The 18698-nt window shown below is 51.7% G+C and overlaps 1 protein-coding gene across 1 annotated transcript; it reads right to left on the bottom strand.

Annotated features, from left to right (window-relative positions):
- Positions 1-72: 72 nt before the first annotated feature.
- Positions 73-18450, bottom strand: ERBB3 (erb-b2 receptor tyrosine kinase 3). Its single transcript, XM_080810840.1, has 28 exons — positions 18235-18450; positions 14638-14789; positions 13704-13890; positions 12914-13039; positions 12198-12263; positions 11907-12025; positions 11660-11801; positions 11190-11303; positions 10977-11097; positions 8783-8856; positions 8525-8615; positions 8055-8260; positions 7711-7843; positions 7207-7297; positions 6836-6990; positions 6388-6441; positions 5670-5811; positions 4944-5063; positions 4726-4824; positions 4350-4535; positions 4045-4200; positions 3722-3797; positions 3391-3537; positions 2887-2984; positions 2606-2794; positions 2372-2443; positions 1900-2194; positions 73-1718 (listed from the first exon to the last, which is right to left on the bottom strand). Exons 1-28 carry the CDS (start codon positions 18314-18316, stop codon positions 1192-1194), a joined length of 4020 nt encoding a protein of 1339 aa, XP_080666966.1. The 5' UTR covers positions 18317-18450; the 3' UTR covers positions 73-1191.
- Positions 18451-18698: the final 248 nt, after the last annotated feature.

The following is an 18698-nucleotide window of genomic DNA, read 5'->3' as shown; positions in this document are numbered from 1 at the left end:
CTACCCACTGCTGAAAAGCAAAGGGGTGATTTTACACACTAAAGGTTTTCTTATATTTGACAGACAGGAAGCTGAAAAACCGGCATTTTTTTATTCAGGTGTGTATAAAAACAAACAAAAATCTTCAGTGATAACAAGACACCCCGTTTCCCATCCGAGCGGACAAAGGCCTGAAGCTGGGTCCTCTTTCTATCCCAACTGGTAGTTTCCCTGGATGAGTACAGACCCAGAAGTGGCTCTTGGACTCTTGTGAATCTGACCCTTGCATAAGAAGTGATCATTTACAGCACATATGGATTATGGTTTACACAAAAATGTCGTTATTTTTCCTTCCAACCATCCCCTTCCCCCCACTTCCTGAGATGCGAAGTCTGGGTGTAGGAGGAGGCTGCGCTTGTTGGGGTTAGACTTGATTCAGTGCAAAAACAAGACGACAATGCCCTGACAAGGACTCTGACTTTTATCAGTTTGCCTTGATACCTTACAGGAAGAAAACCTGCAATGGAAGATTCTGAATCCAGGACCCACCACTTTATGTACTTAATCTCTTTAAGGCTCAGTTTCCTTATTTGTGAAATGGGAGAATACCTAGCTCACAGAATCGTTGTAAGCATTAGATGAGATGACATAGGTAAACTTTAGCATGATGCCTGGCATAGTAGATGCAGAATTAATAGTACTCTAAATATCTGTGCCCAACCTCTTTCTTCACTCAAGATTTGAAGCTTTCCATTCTTTCCAGGGGGCTGAGTCATCAGCCAAAATTTTACTTTCCCCTGCCTGGTTTTCCCCCACCCCCCTTTCCCCTTCCTTACAAGTCTGGTGGGAAACAAAAGCACACTTTAAAGCCTAATATCAACAAGTCAAGAGTCTGAGAGAAAGGGACATGGGAGTAATCCTTCATATCTCCAGGGAGTCTCCCTGAGGAAGCTGAGGAATGGGATTAGGAACACACATAAAATAGGGAAAATCTCCTTTCCCCGGATTGGGAAAGGGAAGAAAGTGCACAGCTGGCTACATCTCACAAGAATTTTGTTGCAGTGTTTAAAAGCCTCCAAAGGTTGAATGGAATTGTCTAGGGCTGGGGAAATAGGGCTAAGACCTGTGAGAGAGGGACTAGGGAGAAGAGGGGTACCCTTTAGAGGCACTAGCTGCCATCAAATGCTCCCTGAGTACTTCAGGGAGCAGAGGTTATGTTCTCTGAGCATTAGCCTTGGGGAAAAGCCTGCTATGCCAGTAATCAGGGTTATCAAAAGCGGAGTCAGTGGCTTCTAAACTACGGAGAGTTTTGAGGCGAGCACAGTGGACATGGGGGGCATGGTGTCCAGGCCCCTGGAAAGCTCTCATCTCTTCATACCCTTGCTCAGCTGCTGGGCAGGCCCCCATGGCTGCGTAATCTCCCCCAGGAGCTCCTCCACCATGTCGCCGATTCATATATTCATAGTCCTCATCTGGGGTTGTGCCAGCAGCAGGCATGAGGGGCACAGGGTTGAGTGGGCAACTCTGTGTGCTACCCAGGGAAGCACTGAGGTCTGATCCCACATCCATGTACTCATAACCCAGCTCCTCGAGAGAACTGGGCCTAGGGGGACGAGTTGGACTGCGCCTTCTCCTCCGGTTCATGTATTCATACTCGTCATCTTCATCTTCTTCTTCGGTACCCAGGACAGAACTGAGGCCCACTGAAGAAAGCGTACCTTCCCGGGAAGAGGGAGTACCTAGGGATTGAGAAGAGAGGATAGGTATGTGGAGAATGTGGTGGTAGACAGTGGGGAGTCGGGGAAAGTTAGGAAAAAATGAAAAGGGAGGGATAAGATCAGAGAAGATGAAAGGATTAAGAGGGGCCTGGGGAAAGGATCAGAGAAGGATTTGAGGAAAGCTCTAGGAAGAGTCTGGCACCTTTGAGGTGTGCATCTGGCATGACATATCCATTGACATCCTCTTCCTCTAACCCTGGTGGGGAGAGTGGGGTGACAGGAGTGAGCAAGCTATGGCGCTGGGAATGGTAGGCACTGTCTCCACGTGGCCGTGGGCTCCGGCTCCGGCTCCTACACATTGACACCTTCTCCTGGAGCTCAGCCTCAGAGCCTGTCACATGGCCCTCTGAGGACTCTGATGCCAGGCGTCCCCGTGGCATTGGGTGCAAAGAGGCTGGACGGGGGCACCGCTCACCACTCCCACAAAATGCAGACTCCTAAGGAGGAAAGGAATACACAGAGATTTACAGAGAGACGAGGGAAGAGATATTTGTTCAGAAGACTGGGTTGTTCAATGCTTCTTTTTTGTGGGGCACTGATTAAACCTCTGATTTCTACAGTCTCCCACACTGCCACCCAGCCTCTCAGCAGCCCCTTGAAGAGACAGACCTTACCTGGCAAGTCTCCCCAAGATTACCCTGGTTCATAGGCATGTATCCAGATGATGGGCTTAAAAGACTCTGGCTCTAGGATGAAAAAGGTGAGGAAAAGGTTTAGGTTAAGGGAGAAATCTACTCACCATGGGGACCTCTGAGTAGTTAATCTGGGCATCAGTAGGGTTCATGAGGGTGCAGGTAGGTAGAGGGCTCAGGGTGCAGAAAGTCTTAAAATGCTGGGAAGCGCCTTACCCCACGGGGCCGATTAAGTGTTCCCACCGGCAGGCTGAGGGCAGAGCCTAGTGTGGCTGCCAGACCATCCTCCTCTGCCTCCAAGTCCAGGTCTAGCTCCAGTTCTGGCTCCAGCTCCACCTCCTCCAGTTCCTTGTTTGTCAGAGCAGGGGGCTCTGCCCCAGGGGGAATTCCAGGCCCACTCTCTCTCTGTAGGGACAGGTGATGGTTAAGGTGGATCCTAGTCCCAGCCAAGTCCCCTTGCCTCTAGATCTCTTTGACAACTCCTAATCACTGCTCACCTTTATGACCAGATACCGTGGTGGGTCTCGGGCCATCCTGGTGAACTCATTGGCTAGTTCTTTAAAGGTTGGACGAATGTTCTCATCAATCATCCAACCTGGGGGTAAGATGCAAGAAGTAGAGCCATAAGAGGGGAGTTGGAGTAGGGAGGGAAGTCGGCTAGAAAATGGCTGGGGGCACCTGTGTGGTGCAGTCAGTTAAACCCTGACTCTTGGTTTCAGCTCAGGTCATGAGATCAAGTCCAGAATCACGCTCCTTGCTCAGTGTGGAGTCTGCCTGGGAATCTCACTGTCTCTTCCTCTGCCTCTCCCACCACTACCCTGTCTCCGCCCATGTGCACTCTCTCTCTCTCTCTCTCAAGTAAGTAAATCTTAAAAAAAAAAAAAAAAAGGAAAGAAGAAAGAAAAAAGGAGGGGAGGGAGGGAGGGAGAAAGGAGGGAAGAAAGAAGAGAAGGAAGGAAGGAAGGAAGGAAGGAAATGGCTGGGATCAGCAGGTAACTCACACTTGACCATGACCATGTAGACATCGATGGTACAGATCTGGGGCTGCGCCAGTCGCTCCCCCTTCTCTAGCAGGTCCGGTACTTCAGCCAGTCGTAGCCCAGCATAGGGTTCTGCCCCAAAGGTCATCAGCTCCCAAACTGTCACTCCTGGTATAGGAAGACATGACTGGTTGATGGTGAAACAGTAGACATGGGCGTGAAGATGGAGGGAAAGCAGAACTTGATCCAACACAAGGATCTAGACGGATTAGAAACTCTAAGAAGGGTCTCTCAAGAGGTAACTATAGAATTTGGGCCAGTGATGGTATGGAGGATATCCAAATGGACTGACCATAACTCCAGACGTCACTCTGGTGTGTGTATTTCCCAAAGTGGATACTCTCCAGGGCCATCCACTTAATTGGAGTCTGGGGAATTAAGGGCAAAAGTGTCATCAGTTGACTTCCACAAATTTTCTCAGCACTTCTAAACCCCAAGTTTTCAATCTTTCTTTTCTTTGTTGTTTTCTGAACTTGAATTTCTGGTATTTCCAGGTTCCTCTCCTTGAATTTACTGTGCAGCATCTGTTTCCTCTGAAGGAGACCACTGACTGCCCCCTACTCCCATGCTTCACTCCACCCCCACCTCCTTACCCAGCCCTTCATGCAACCTCACCTTGGCCTCACTTTGTAGTAGTTGCTTATCATCAGGGGGCAGCAAGTCAGCCACCCCAAAATCTGCCACCTGAACCTGACTGGGTGACTTCAGTAGCACATTTCGGGCTGCCAGGTTCCTGTGCACCATACCATGCTCCTCAAGGTAGTACATCCCCTACAGAGGAAGGAAGTATTCTTAAGGTCGGGGGAGTTGATCCTTAAGATCCAGAATCATCCCAAACCCTGAAGGCACCTCTCAGAACTTCAACCTCCCTGCCAGCAACCAGCCAGGCAGTTCATAGAGCTCTTCCAGGTTCCTCTCACCTTGGCAATCTGTACTCCCCAATTGAGCAGCAGCTGGGGCCCCAGCGCTCCACGGTGTTGTCTCACGTGATCCAGCAGGGAACCCAGAGGCAAGTACTGAGTGACGAGCTGCAGAGATGACCCTGGGCACAGTCCCAGCAGCCGTACAATGTGGGCATGGTCTAGGCTGCCAATGGCCAGCATATGCTACGAGATATAGGAGGGGTCATCCAGGGATCAAAAAGGTCCACATACACCCAGACCAGGCCTGTCCCAACATTCAAGGACATTATTATGGCTAACAGTATCTGCTAACACAGGCCCATGCTTCTACAAAATCCTGTCTAATAGTGACCTCTCTCCTAGTGGGGATACACAATACCCTTCCCTCACTTACATCCGTCACATCTTGAAAACTTTGTCGTCCACTCTTGTCCTCAATGACTTTAATGCAGACTGGAATCTTGATTGATTCCCCCTCAGGTATCCATACTCCCTGCAAAGTTTTGGGCAGGAGTCAGTGTAAGGTCATTCTCCCCGGGGCTGGCCTTTTTCCTGAACTCTTTCTCTCCTTCACCCTAGATCCTTCCCTTCCACTTCCCGTGGGCCACTCACTTTGTGCACGGTTCCAAAGACGCCTGAGCCAAGCACTTTAAGCTTCCTCAGCTCTGTTTCTTTGAAGATTCTGGCCAAGACTTTGTTAGCCTTCTCACTGGGATCCAGAGGCTCTATGCTCTGAGGAGCAGAAGGGAAGAAAATACTCAGGGAAGTCCATTCCCATGTCCCACTCCAACCCCCTTCCTATGGGTGGATGCCCAGAGCAACAAGGCCCAAAGGGGGAGCAAGAGGAACTGTCTTTAGTCTTAAAAAGCACTGCAGGCATACTGGGGAGTAACAGACCCTAAGGACTGAGGACACTGTTGTGTTCATGAGATCAAGAATCAAGAGGGCTGGGTTTCCCTTCTGATGGGAGGAAGAGGGGAGAGCTGGTAATGCTATCACTTTTTATATCATTCTCTATGCTTTCCAAAGCACTTTCACATACATCATCCCCTTTCACCCTTACAGGCATCTTATAAGGATCAATGCTATTATTTCTTCTGTATACGTGGATAAAATGAGGCACAGAGAAGGAAAGTTAACTTCTTCAAAGTCATGTTGGCAATTAATGGCAAAATTAATTTTGCCATTAATTAATTTTCTCCCATTTCTCTGGCCAGAGTTCTTTGTGATGGACCATATTACCTCCTTGAATAAAGGAATCAAATCTCTGGGAAAAGTGGAGGCTCTTAAAGACTGATGGTATACAGGGTACCTTTCAAGAGTAAACTAGACACTCACCTCACCCCGTTCCAAGTAGCGCCTCATAGCCCTCTTATTCTGAATCCGACGCCCACGCCAGTAGAGGAAAGTGCCTCCAAGGATCAGGAAAATCACTGCCAATCCTACTACCACTGTTAAACCCACTGCCAGATGGGTTTTGCTGTGGGATAGGGAAGTCCAGCATTATCCTGGGTCTCCACCTCCCTTATAAATGTCACCTATGCTTACATTAAATGTATAGTACAGATCTGGGGCAAGAAATTAACATTCATATAAACACATATCCTTGAGCACTGAAAGGGTTAACCTAAATCTGGACCTCCTGCGGATACTACAATTTTAGGAAGGGAAGGCCAGGGGTGCCTGGGTGGCTCAGTGGGTTAAGCCTCTGCCTTCGGCTCAGGTCATGGTCTCAGCGTCCTGGGATCGAGCCCCCATCGGGCTCTCTGCTCAGCGAGGAGCCTGATTCCCCCTCTCTGCCTGCCTCTTTGCCTACTTGTGATCTCTCTCTGACAAATAAATAAATGAAATCTTAAAAAAAAAAAATAAAGAAAGAAAAGAAAAAAAGGAAGGGAAGGCCAGAAGCCTGGATTCTTGTGTATCCAAGTCCAGTGACAGTGGTGTATATAGAAAGCCACAATGAATAGAGACTCCTCTCTTCCCAGCAATTTACTGCCCCCTCTCTAGCTTCTCTCCCAAATATCCCCAGCTAACTAAATCTCCAAGCCCACCATACCTGATCAGTGCCAATGTTTGACCTAAACAGTCTTGTAGCTCTGGTCCCTTGCACCTGGAGAAGAAAGTCATCTCCTTAAATGGGAGCTTGGGAGACTCTCATGGGAAGCTCAATTCTGACAGCCTCAACATACGACATTGTTTCAGACCCTACCATGGTATCCCATCCTGGAGTCCCATCATGTAAGACATGACCCCCATCTCTAGCTTGCCAATTCTCCCCGAGTCCTTCTCTTGAATGAAAGTCCCCTGAGCTTAGATCATTCCAGGTTCTCAAAACCCGGTATCATTTTGTGCTGTTACTGAGAGATCCCCTTTCTCCAATCCTTCCTGATACAGCTTGGAGTGATTCTTAAATCATAGTCCCTTTCTTCTTTCAGCCCCACTTTACCCTCTTCTTTCCCCTAGTTTTGTTTCTTCCCCTCCCCCCTTATCATCCCATCACTGACCCCTGGGTGCAATTCTCGTGGCAGGGCCGACATTCATTCTGAGCATCTGGATACTTGTAGATGGGGCCCTTGGCACCGAGGACGCCACTGGGGCAGCTGCTCACACAGTGGGGCCCATCTCGAAAATGGGCACACTGAGCACAAGCATCAGAGCCCTGGGCAGAGAGAGAAGGTTGGGAAGAATGGGATCCCAAGGTCAAGTTCATACTTCCCAGCCAGGGCCCACCCAGACATTTAGGATACTCCAACCACAGACCCTAGCATTGTCTGGCCTCCCCGTGTTGGCCTTGTGATTTGGCCATGTCCTCCCAAGACATTCTCGTGTTGCCCTTGCCCTCTTTCCCTTAGAGATCCTGGTGCTGCTACCGTACCGAGCCATTGCATGTGGCAGTACCCTCCATTGGTTGGCACTCCAGGTGGCAGGAGAAGCATTCAGCCTCATGGGCAAACTCACGAGGCTCCCTGCAGTTGGGGGCAGGGGGGCAAAGGGAGAGGGGGTCACTTCTAAGTCCTGACCTTTATGTCCTGCTCCAACCACAGCGGCCCCTTACTCATTCCCACCAAGACACATGTAGAAAGTTGCCTAGGGGCACCTGGGTGGTGCAGTCAGTTAAGTGTCCAACTCTTGGTTTCAGGTCAGGTTGTGATCTCAAAATCATGAGATCAGGCCCCATGTCAGGCTCAGGTCTGCCTGGGTTTCTCTCCCACTCTCCCTCTGCCCTTCCCCCACTCCTCTCTAAAATAAATAAATAAATCTTAAAAAAGAGAAAAAAAAAAGCGAAGTTGACTAAAGGCTTTCAGGTGCCACCTGAATAGCTCCATCCCAGGGCCCCATCCCTCCACCCCTGCTTGACTCACTCGTCCCTCAGCGTTACCCATTCAGAAAGTTGCAGTGGGTCACACAGACACCTCCTCGGCTGTAGTTTCGACAGGAGAGGCACTGACCAGGACCTGGGCCCCAGCATCCTCCAGAGGAGCACAGGGGATCACACACTTTGCCCTCAGCCACTGGAAAGGAGGGGTGAGTTAGGAGGGGTCTCCTCACATGCCCTCTTCTGAACTATTTCTCATAAATGCCTCCAGCCTAACACACCCCTCTCCTGGCTCTACCCACTCCCCCCTAATCCCTATTCCTGCTTCCAGGCCTGAAAAGTCCTTAAACTTACCCTCTCCTCCCTGACTTCCTTCTCCCCACCACCCCAGGGGCCCTTCCCCTCACCACAGTCTCTGCGGGGCCGATTATGCTTGATGTCTAGTCTCTCTTCAGGAGGCCCCCGAAGAAGCCTGGTCCAGTTCAGAGAATGGTGGTAGCAGAGCTGCCTGTTGGCACTTATGTAGACACGCCCAGCACTAATTTCTTTCAAAGATCGGAGGCCCAAAGATGTTATATTCAAGTTCTTCATGATTAACAAAGAGAAACCCCGGCTGAGAACAAGAAGACAGGATAAGAAGGGAGACTATACCGGGAAAAATGACCACGCAGTGGATTCATTTTCATTCAACACATTTGCTCTGGACCAGTCAGACCAGGAAGAGCAATTCCCCTTCTTTCTGCCTTTCCCCCTTCAAACTCTCAGACCCTTTGGGCGTGCTGTGTGAGACAATGCCTGTATTTCTCTCAAGGCTGCATAAGAAACAAGGTTCATTGCCTGGGTTCATGCTACCACCACCGCACTCCTTACTACTCACTTGTACAGGCTTCTGCCCCCGATTGTTGTCAGGTTGGAAAAGACACTGAAGTTGTGCATGTGGGGAGGCCAGGACTGGATGTTCAGGTAACCTGAGGGGTTGGAGAGAGGCCCGTGAGCCTGGAGTTTTCTCCCCTTGCTTTATCAGGTTCTATCAGTCCCTCCCCTCTTACTGGGTACATGATTTTGTAAGTAGCTAAATAACAATTTGTGCCAGTGTTCACCTCTTCCAGAAAGGGCAGCCTCTCCCCCGACTCACCTGTGATCTCCCGTACTGTCCGGAAGACATTGAGCTTCTCAGGGTCCAGGGCAGGGATCTTGTGCCAGGGGTCTCTGGAGAGAACAGTAAATACCAGTCAACAAGGTAGAGGTAGAACCCAGTAGCAACAAGCATGCTTAGCCTCAGAACCTAGTTTCTTTTCTTTTTTTTTTTAGAAGATTTATTTATTTAACGGATAGAGATCACAAGTGGGCAGAGAGGCAGGCAGAGAGAGAGGAGGAAGCAGGCTCCCCGCTAAGCAGAGAGCCCAATTCAGGGCTCGATCCCAGGACCCTGGGATCATGACCTGAGCCAAAGGCAGAGGCTTTAACCCACTGAGCCAACCCAGGTACCCCCAGAACCTAGTTTCTAAATATCATTCTCCACTAAAAGAAAACAGGGCTCCTTGGAGAAATGGCTAGGGCAGGAGAAATATAACATGAGTTTACAGCAGCTGATGCAAAAAAGTAAGGAAATGCTCAGAGAATGAAGGGTACAAGCCCTAATAACACAGGATCCAGCTTGAAGAAGCCCCCAGTGACCAGATCAGAGACAGCCGAACACCAAAATAATGACTATAAAAGATTATAAAGGACTGAATGAATATCAATCAATGGGAAGGAAAGACTTCCTAACACTAAAATGCCAACAAATAAATGCAGAAGGAATAAGGAATAATGGAACTAGAAAATCATCAAGTGGTTGGGGCGCCTGGGTGGCTCAGGGGGTTAAGCCTCTGCCTTCAGCTCAGGTCATGATCCCGGGGTCCTGGGATCGAGTCCCGCATCGGGCTCTCTGCTCGGCAGGGAGCCTGCTTCCTCCTCTCTTTCAGCCTGCCTCTCTGCCTACTTGTGATCTCTGTCTGTCAAATAAATAAAGTCTTAAAAAAAAAAAATCATCAAGTGGCAACTCTCATTAAAAATTTAGAGGGACACCTGGGTGGCTCAGTCTTTAGAAGTGTCTGCCTTTGGCCCAGTTCATGATCCCAAGGTCCTAGGATTGAGCCCCACATCAGGCTCCTTGCGCAAGGAGCCTGCTTCCCCCTCTCTCTCTGCCTGCCTCTCTGTCTACTTGTGATCTGTCTCTCTCTCTGCAAAATAAATAAATAAAATCTTAAAAAAAAAAAAAAGATAAAATCTTAAGGGGTGCCTGGGTGGCTCAGTCCATTAGGCATCAGACTTTTGATTTCAGCTCAGGTCATGACTGCAAGGTCATGAGATCAGGCTCTGCATGAACCTGTATGTCTGGCACGGAACCTGCTTGGGATTCTCTCTCCCCCTCTCGCCCTCACTCCCCCACCTCCTGCTCTCTCTCTAAAATAAACAAATAAGTAGAGTAAGTAAAATCTTAGGGAAAAAAAAAAGAAAAAACACAAAAGAGGAGGAGGACACAATGTCCTTGTCCCCTGTCACTTAGCTAGATGGTATCAGATTGTTTAGGGATGACTCTGAGGGATTCAAGCCCTGGGTGGGAAACAGACTTAGGTATGTTCAGGAACTGTGTGTCCTCTAAAATTCTATGATTTATATTCCATTTATTTATTTATTTATTTATTTAAAGACTTTATTTGTCAGAGAGAGAGAGAGCGAGCAAGCACACAGGCAGGGGGAGTGGCGGGCAGAGGGAGAAGCAGGTTCTCCACCAAGCAGGGAGTCCCACACAGGACTCGATCTCAGGACCCTGGGACCATGACCAAAACCAAAGGCAGCCGCTTAACTAACTGAGCCACCCAGGCGTCCCTCTTTTATTCATTTACTTTTTTTAAAAAATGATTTTATTTATTTACTTGATAGAGATCACAAGTAGGCAGAGAGGCAGGCAGAGAGAGAGGAAGAAGCAGGCTCCCTGCTGAGCAGAGAGCCCGATGCTGGGGCTCGATCCCAGAACCCTGGGATCATGACCTGAGCTGAAGGCAGAGGCTTTAACCCACTGAGCCACCCAGGCGCCCTGCTCTTTTATTTTTTCAAAAGAAGATTTTTATTTATTAATGTTGAGAGAGAGAAAGAAGGCAGGGGGAGGAGCAGAGGGGGAGGGAGAGAATCTCAAGCACAGAGCAGAATAGGGGCTCAATTTCTATTTATGGTAAGATTTATATTCCTCATCAGCTGCCCATATGAAGGGTTGAGCCAAATGCAATGAACTGTGAGGAGATGGCTGGAGCGGGGGATTAGAGAGGGAAAGCAGAATCTCTAACCCATTGAGGCCAGTGATAAGAAAGTCCAGGTTGCCCAGGATCTTGGTGCAGTTCACAAATCCATCAATGTTGCTAGAGTCCACAGTCTGGAAGCGGCTCCCAGAGCCTGTCCCTTCACAGGCTGTAAACACAAAAGAGGCTCAGTGGGTGGGGCCTGCTTGGTCTCTGGGGAAAGGAGGTCTCTTCACCACCTCCTCACCATCTCCTACTCACCTTTGGGGCAGAGCCCCCCACAAGGTTCACATATCTTGAGTCCATTTTTATCTACTTCCATCTTGTCAGGAGGACAGGCCCGGACACAAGATGTTTGATCCACTACAAAGTTATCTAGGAAAGAGGAGGGCACCATTAGAGATGAGGGAGGAGAAACACTGCCAACGACCGGCTGAACCTTGCTCCCTCCTGCCCTGTGCTGCGTTTGTCCCAATCCACTACCCGGGGTTCCTCAAGCACTGTCCTATGGATGAGAAAGGCCCTTTGCACTTTGTTGCAGAACTAGGAGCCATGGCTAAAAATCATGGGGAAGTAGACAGGGGAGTAGGGCACAGGAATCATTCATTGGAAGTGGTCAGACGATCACAACCAACAGCCTGATTTCCCACTCAACTTGATCCTTTTTACCTCCTAAAATTTTGTCTAAAATCCTGGTTCCACTACCCCTGTTCCTCTTCTTAGGCACTTACGGGGACAGCTGGCCACACAAACTCCGCCGTACTGATACTTGGTGTGGGGGTTGGGTTCCAGCTGGAAAGTTAGCTTGTTGTAGACTAGAGGCTGTGGACACTGGCGCACACAGGCCCCACTGTCATTGAAGAGTCGACAGGCCTAAGGACATGGAAGATTCATAAAATTCACATTATGTGTGTATCCCTACTTCCTCCCCAAAGCCCACATCCCCATTTCTGAATCCAGGTGAATGGTGATACATACAAAGCAGTCTGTGTCCTGAGGGCCTGAGCAGCCGCCTGCACACTCATCATGGCAGCACTGGTTGGGGTTGGGCCCAAAGCAGTGACCATTACACTGAGGGGCACAAATGGTCTTGGTCACTACAGAAAGAGAAAAAGCATGGCAGTGAGGGCTCTTAAGACTGTATTCTGAGGCCATTGCTCACCTTCTTGCCTTCTAGGCTTGTCCCTTCCCACAGTGCTGACACAGGTCGGGGTGGGCAGGGATAGGAAAGTGGATGAGCTTGAAGTTTTTGGAGGGGAGGAAACTCACATGTCTGGCAATCCTCTGGTCTAGGACCCCAGCATCGCCCCTTGCAGCCCTCATGACATGGGGGACCTGGTTGTGAAGGAAACCAACAAAGGGCTGTCAGAGCTAAGAAAGGCCTGCTTGAATCAACAGGGTATGATGTCAGCACACAGGCACCCCAGTCCCACAAAGCAAAGAGCTAGGGCAGTGTCCCTCCTTGCCCTTGCAGAGCAAGGCTGGGCTCCAGCGAAATCGGTCAACAAGGGGTGGAACCACACCTCCACACCACCCACAGGGCAGCTGAATGGGAGGGTCCGGGGCAACTGCCAAGCTCAGCCCCAGTCCCAGCCCAGGAACTTGGTGCCTCCTTGGCAAACCAAACCCAGTAGGAATATGTGTGTGTGAGTGGACCGGGACCAGCAGGCCATGATCAGGGGGAGGTAGGTTTCAAGGAGAAGGGAGAATGTTGTAATGGAAAGAGATGTGGACATGGAGTCCAAAGATCTGGCTTCCCCACCTAGTATACAGAGATCCTTTGCTCCCCTTCTTCACATAATGCTTCGGGAATTTGGATTCTAGGAGACTGGCCTGCTCTCTCCTGGCAGGCTCCTTGGGTCTAGGGCCTGAGGGTTTTTTTTCCCAGTGGAGAGGTGGGTTCACATTAGGGATATAATGATGATGGGAAAGAGGTCAATCTATTTGATGGGGGTAGGGGAGCAGTCTTCATCACGGTCACTCACAGTTCCTGCCATTGTCCTTCACCACTATCTCTGCACCTCGGTCCCTCACGATGTCCCTCCAGTCGATTGTGTCCATGTGACAAAGTTTGTCGTTCTTCTCAATATAAACGCCCCCTGACAGAATCTCTGAGGTGGGGAAGAGAAGTGACAGGGTTAAGGGCTACAGCAGACCTCCTCTTCCCTCCCCCACCACCCAAAAGGCCACCCAAGACTCAGGAGAAGGGGAGATGGGGCAGACAAGTATGTCTAATTAAATCTACACTGCAGAGAAGGCTTGCCTTGTGAGGTAGAGGAGCCAGGCCAAAAGAAACTCCTGTCTCCTCAGACACCTGTCCAGATCCGGTTTAGCCAGTGGGGGAGGGGAAGGGAAAGAAAGAAAGAAGATCCCTGACTCAATCACCTCCTTCCTCCACCCTACCAGTGTGTTTTCCAACTGACTGGGACAGGGAGAAGTAAAAGGTAGCCCTGTGGTATTAAACCTGATATTCCCCCCAGCCTGTGGGGAATTGTGAGGGGGAGGAGATAGGACTCCCCTTCCCAAGGAAGGAGGGACATCAAAGTATGCCGTGTTTTAAAGGTAGAGGAGTGGGTAATAGATCTAGCCAACTCCAGCCCTGCGGCACATGGGGACCCTCCTCGTGGGGAGTAGTGGACCTTTAGACCACAGTGGTCAAGGTGGTGGGCCCCATGAAGGGGGGCACTTAATGGGCAGAATTGGGTTATCATCTCGGAGGGACCTGTCTGCAGGTTGGTTGAGGGGCAAGACTGGAAGGAATCGTCAGGAACTGACCAGTGAGCTGAGTAAAGCGGAGCTGGCGCAGGGCATGGCTGGAGTTGGTGTTATAGTTCAACATGACAAAGATGGCAAACTTCCCATCGTACACCTGAGTCCCCCGCACCACCCGGAGGTTGGGCAGTGGCAGTGTAGAGAACTCGTTCATGGCCACGAGGACATAGCCCGTCACTTCTCGGATCCACTGTGATGGAACAGATCAGGTCAGTAGAAGGAAAACAGGGCAAAAGCCTCGATCCCCTCATTAGGGAATCCCCAACCCCTCTAATTCTTTCTAATTCCTACTCTGGAGTAGGGAGGAGTTGGTATCACACTGCTGTGTCCCATCTGCCAAGGAAGACAGGCGGCAGAAGTGACAGGAATTCTGGGGCGCCCGGGTGGCTCAGTGGGTTAAAGCCTCTGCCTTCGGCTCAGGTCATGATCTCAGGGTCCTGGGATCGAGCCCCATATCAGGCTCTCTGCGCAGCAGGGAGCCTGCTTCCTCCCTCTCTCTCTCTGCCTGCCTCTGCCTACTTGTGATCTCTGTCAAATAAATAAATAAAATCTTAAAAAAAAAAAAAAAGAAAAGAAGTGACAGGAATTCTAATCTCCTACCCTTTACTTCTCAGAGCTCCTCATGCCAGGAGGGTCCTCGCTTGGTCCCTTCCTCATCTTCCTAGGTGTCTCTTTCCATTGGCTCCCAGTGTATAACACTATTCCACCGGTGCCTGCTTCTCATTGCCAGCCCCTGTGTATCCCTGGCGACCCTGACCAGACCAGAGGCCCCAGAGTCCAGTCACTGTCCCCATAAACACACAAGTTTGGCTCTTTGGAATTGCAGAGTTTTAGGAATGCTGAACTCCAGCAGAGGATAACCCCGAGGAAGGGAAGGAGGCTTCTGGAGGGAGGATTAAGGGGGAAGAGGTTGAGGGAGGGAGGGAGGGACTCTAACCTGCAGGAAGGAGAGGTCAGCATTGTGTCCCGTGAGCACAATCTCAAGGTTCCCCATCACCACCTCACACCTCTCGTAGAGCTTGTACAACGTCTGGTACTGGTTCTCGGCATCGCCCGTCACACTCAGCCCATTCAGAGTCCCAGGACACACTGCTCAAAGTGGAGGTAAGAATGGCAGAGAGCTGGACACAAGTTTTCAGCCCGGTCCCCCAAAACCATCCCCTTGGTTGCCTCCTACAGTAACATTCAACAGGATCAGGATGCAGCCACCTCCAACCGTCACCCCTAGAGAGAGACACAAAAGCCTACTTTGGACTGAGAGCCTGAACTCCCCCCTCTCTCAGAATCCCCTCACCATCTCTCTGAACAGGCAGGTGAAAAGGTTTCCCTTTTCCACCACTGCCTCCTCTGTGCCCCTTTCAGGTATGACTTTGGGTATTAAGGAGTTAATCAAAGAGGATGTAGGGTTTTCTTTCCCTCCCCAGAGAGGTTAGAAAAGGACCACAACTTTGTTACCCTCCTCTTCCCTTCCCCCTCTCTGACCAGGGTACTTACTTCTCTACCCCCATCCTGCCTCTCCTCTGGGTCCTGGAATAAATATCTCTTTGGGGCTAGCACACAGCCCCTATTGTGTCTACTGAGGGTGGGATGGGGGCAGAGGGTGGGGGCAGTGCCCAGGGCCACAGTTCAGCCCACAATGAGGCAATTCTATTGAGGAGGGGGGCGCTGCTCCACCCTGTCCCGAGACACCCTGTCCTCAGTAGCACCGCCCCCCCCCCAAGCCCTGGGCTCAGACAAGTGACCTCACCAGAGGGGGAGCTCTGGTGGGGAGAGGGGGTCAATGTGAGCTTTGTCTTAGAAGCTGAAAGATAAGGAGCTGGTTGCCTACCCCACACATCCCCCTCTCCTAAACTCTGACTTCCCTTTTCCCTTCCCCTATCCCAACACACCCCAGCTCCTCAGCATCACACTTTCCAGCAAATACACAGTAGCCTGGAGAGCAACAGCAGAGGATCCCCCCCTTGCTCCCACCATTCTAAGCCTTCCACCCAATTTCACTGTCAAAAGATTCATTAAAAAGCTTTCCAACATGGCAATCCTCATGAGGCATGCCAGTCTTGGGGGTTCACTTGACCTTGTAAGTATGGAGGATAGAGGGGTATGGGAAATCTTGGACCCTGAAGCCCTAGGCCAGTCTCCTTCCTCTGGCTCTGGGAAAGACCGTGGGGAGGGTGGGGGTAGAAACCACCTGTTCCAACCACCCTTCCCTGAGGTGCTGGCAGTTTAGTAGGGGGCGGGAGTGGGAATGGAGGAAGGGACATTAGTGAGGCCCCAGCCCCTCCTCCTAGGTATACCCCTAGTCTGACCACTTGATCTTTGAGGGCTCCCATTCCCTATCGCTCCCCACAATGGAAAGGAAGGGGGGTGGGCTAGACCTAGCAGACAGGTGCAGGGGCTGGGAGCTCCCAGAGGAGCCTGGGAACTCTAGGGTCCTTGGGGTGAAAGGAAAGAAACTAGGAAGGTTAGTCATTTAGGGAACAGCCCCACCCTAAACCCCTTCTTGGCAGGACACCCTCTCTTCCAAATCAAGGCGCCAATCCTCCCCAGATAAGGGAGGAGCCAAGATTTCTGCACAGAGAAGTGGGGTATGTGTGTGTATGTGTGTGTGTACGTACATCTGCAACACACACACACACACACACACACACACACACACACACAAGCGTGTACCGAGCTCCCCCACTGGCCCAGAAATCTATACTGGTTCTGTCCTTGGGTTTCCTTATAAGGAAGTATTTCAGGTGGCCCCATCCATCCCACCTGCCTTTATGTGTTTGTGCAGACTCTGTGTCTGTGTCTGGGAGGCTACAGTGTTAGAGGTCCCCATTCTCTGCCACCCTGGGGGTAAAGTCCATATTACACAAACAGGGAGCAAAGGGCCTGCTCAGGAAAAGAACATGAAAACCACCTCGAAGGAGGAACACGCAGCCTGGGGAGGAGGGCTGGGGGAAGGGAATAAAGATCCCCGTACCCAGGCACCAGGCGCCTAGGGAGGGGCCTGGGCGCTCCTTTGGTAGAGAGCACTGGGGTGGGTCAGACCAGGAATCTTCAGCCCCTCCTCAACCAGAGGCTCCTCTCCAATATCCCCCACCCCCATCACAGCCAGGACAAAGGGACTATAGAAGGACTGAGACAGGGCCGGATGCCCAGAGGCTGCAGGATCCAGATAAAGGGTAAAGAAACCCAACCATGCCTGCCTCCTGTCTCCCTCAGGGAAGGTGGCCAGGATCTGGGACTCCTGGGTTCCTCGTTGAAGAGTCCAAGGGTCTGGATGGGACCATGATGCAGTCATTCTATTTGGTCCCTCCCACTCCAGTCCCCAGACCCCTCCGCCCTCCACCAGCTGGGAGTTTCACATTCAAGATCCCAGGTCTAAATTTAGGCCCAGCAACTGTGGGGGAAGCACAGGTGTTTCTCCCACTCCCACTCTGGGGAAGAGGCCCTGGCTGTGCCAAACCCCAAGCTGAGGTCTGGGGGAGGGGAAGAGAGCAACAGAGTATCTCCAGTGTGAGCAGCACCAGCACCCTCAGGTGTCCAGAGTCCCAGAGACACCCCAAGGGGGTGGGCTCTGATGGTATAGGAGTTGGAGAAACAGACCAGCAATGTCCCACAATAAACAATGTAGGTGGGGGAGAAGCTGGGTTTAGGAAGGACTCCCAGGATACAGGAAGTTCAGAAGGTGGGAGTGATGCCCTGCTGGTCTCAGGTTGGGGAGGGAAAAGACAAACTGAGAAGCAGAGGCTGGAAGTCCTTGACCCTACAGCTCCTGGCCCAGGACCTTGTACATAGTAGATGCTCAATAAGTATCAGTTGAATCAATCTGGGTCTTGACAAAGAGAGGTTGATCAAGTCGGGGACCAGCAGCTTTATTATCCTCAGGAAAAGAGGGAGGTCAGCCTCTGAGTGGCCTCTCACCCTGATGTCACCTGTACTTGGCCCTTTGGTTAGACTCAGCCCTTCCCAGGGCAGGCCCACTCACGGAAGAGGAGGTGCCATTCTTGTTTTTCCAAACGTTGAGAACAACAACCCCCCCAACCCTTCCATAGCTCCGCCCTGTCGGCAAAACAACGAAACTAGGGTGCTGAAACCCGAGGGATGGGGCTGGGGAACAAACAGAGACACCCCCCCCCCTTTCTCCAAGACCTCCACCTCCGACCATCTCCTCACGTTTACAGAACGGAGGTCGCAGCTCCCCTCCGTAGAGTCCCTCGGAAGTGTGATCTGTCTCGGCGTCAGCCGCCACCCCCCTCCCCGCCCGAGAGAGACAAATTAGAAGGCGGGCGACGCGCTCCGGAGGGTGGGTGTGTGTATGTGTGTGTGTGTGTGTTGGGGGGGTGATGTCAGGAATCCCGACCCCGCCCGGACCGCGCCGAGAACCCGAAGCTGACCGTCCCTGCCTAGGTGGTCCCAGCGGACCCGGGGTCTGCACCCCAGCCTCGCCCCGCCCCAGCTCCTGCCCGCTGCCCTCCAGGATTCCGCGCACTGGGTTCGCGATCCCAGTTTCCGAGACGGTCGCTGCTCCCGCGCCGCTTACCTGCCTGGGAGTTGCCCACCTCGGAGCCCTGGGCCAGGTTGAGAAGAAAGCCCAGCACCTGCAGAGCCGCGTTTGCCCTCATGACTCCAGCGGAGGGTGAAGGCGGCCCCGCCGAATCCGGCCCGGGCGGCGGGGGGGCCTGGACTAGGACATGGAAGCGGAGCCACCTGAACCGCCAGTGACTTGGTAGCGGCGGCAGAGGAGGTTGCAAACTGCAATCGGAGCCGGAGCCAGAGTCCGGGGCGGGATAGCAGGGGAGGGGTGGATGTCTGAGAGGGCGAAGGAGGCGCAGGGGGAGGGGGTGACTCACGGCCGCGCCCCCTCCGGCGCGAGGCCGGCGTGGAGAAGGCTGGAGCCGCGGACCGCCCGCCCCGAGCGCGCCTCACGCGCTAGCGCGGGTCCACGAGGGCCACGCACATCGGGCATGGGTCTCGCCCTAATTTCTCTTCGGGAGCTGGACTAAG

The sequence above is a fragment of the Martes martes genome (assembly GCF_963455335.1).
Source record: "Martes martes genome assembly, chromosome: 8".
NCBI lineage: Eukaryota > Metazoa > Chordata > Mammalia > Carnivora > Mustelidae > Martes > Martes martes.
Note: the sequence above shows the minus strand (reverse complement) of the source record. Positions and strands in the feature narration are given on the sequence as shown.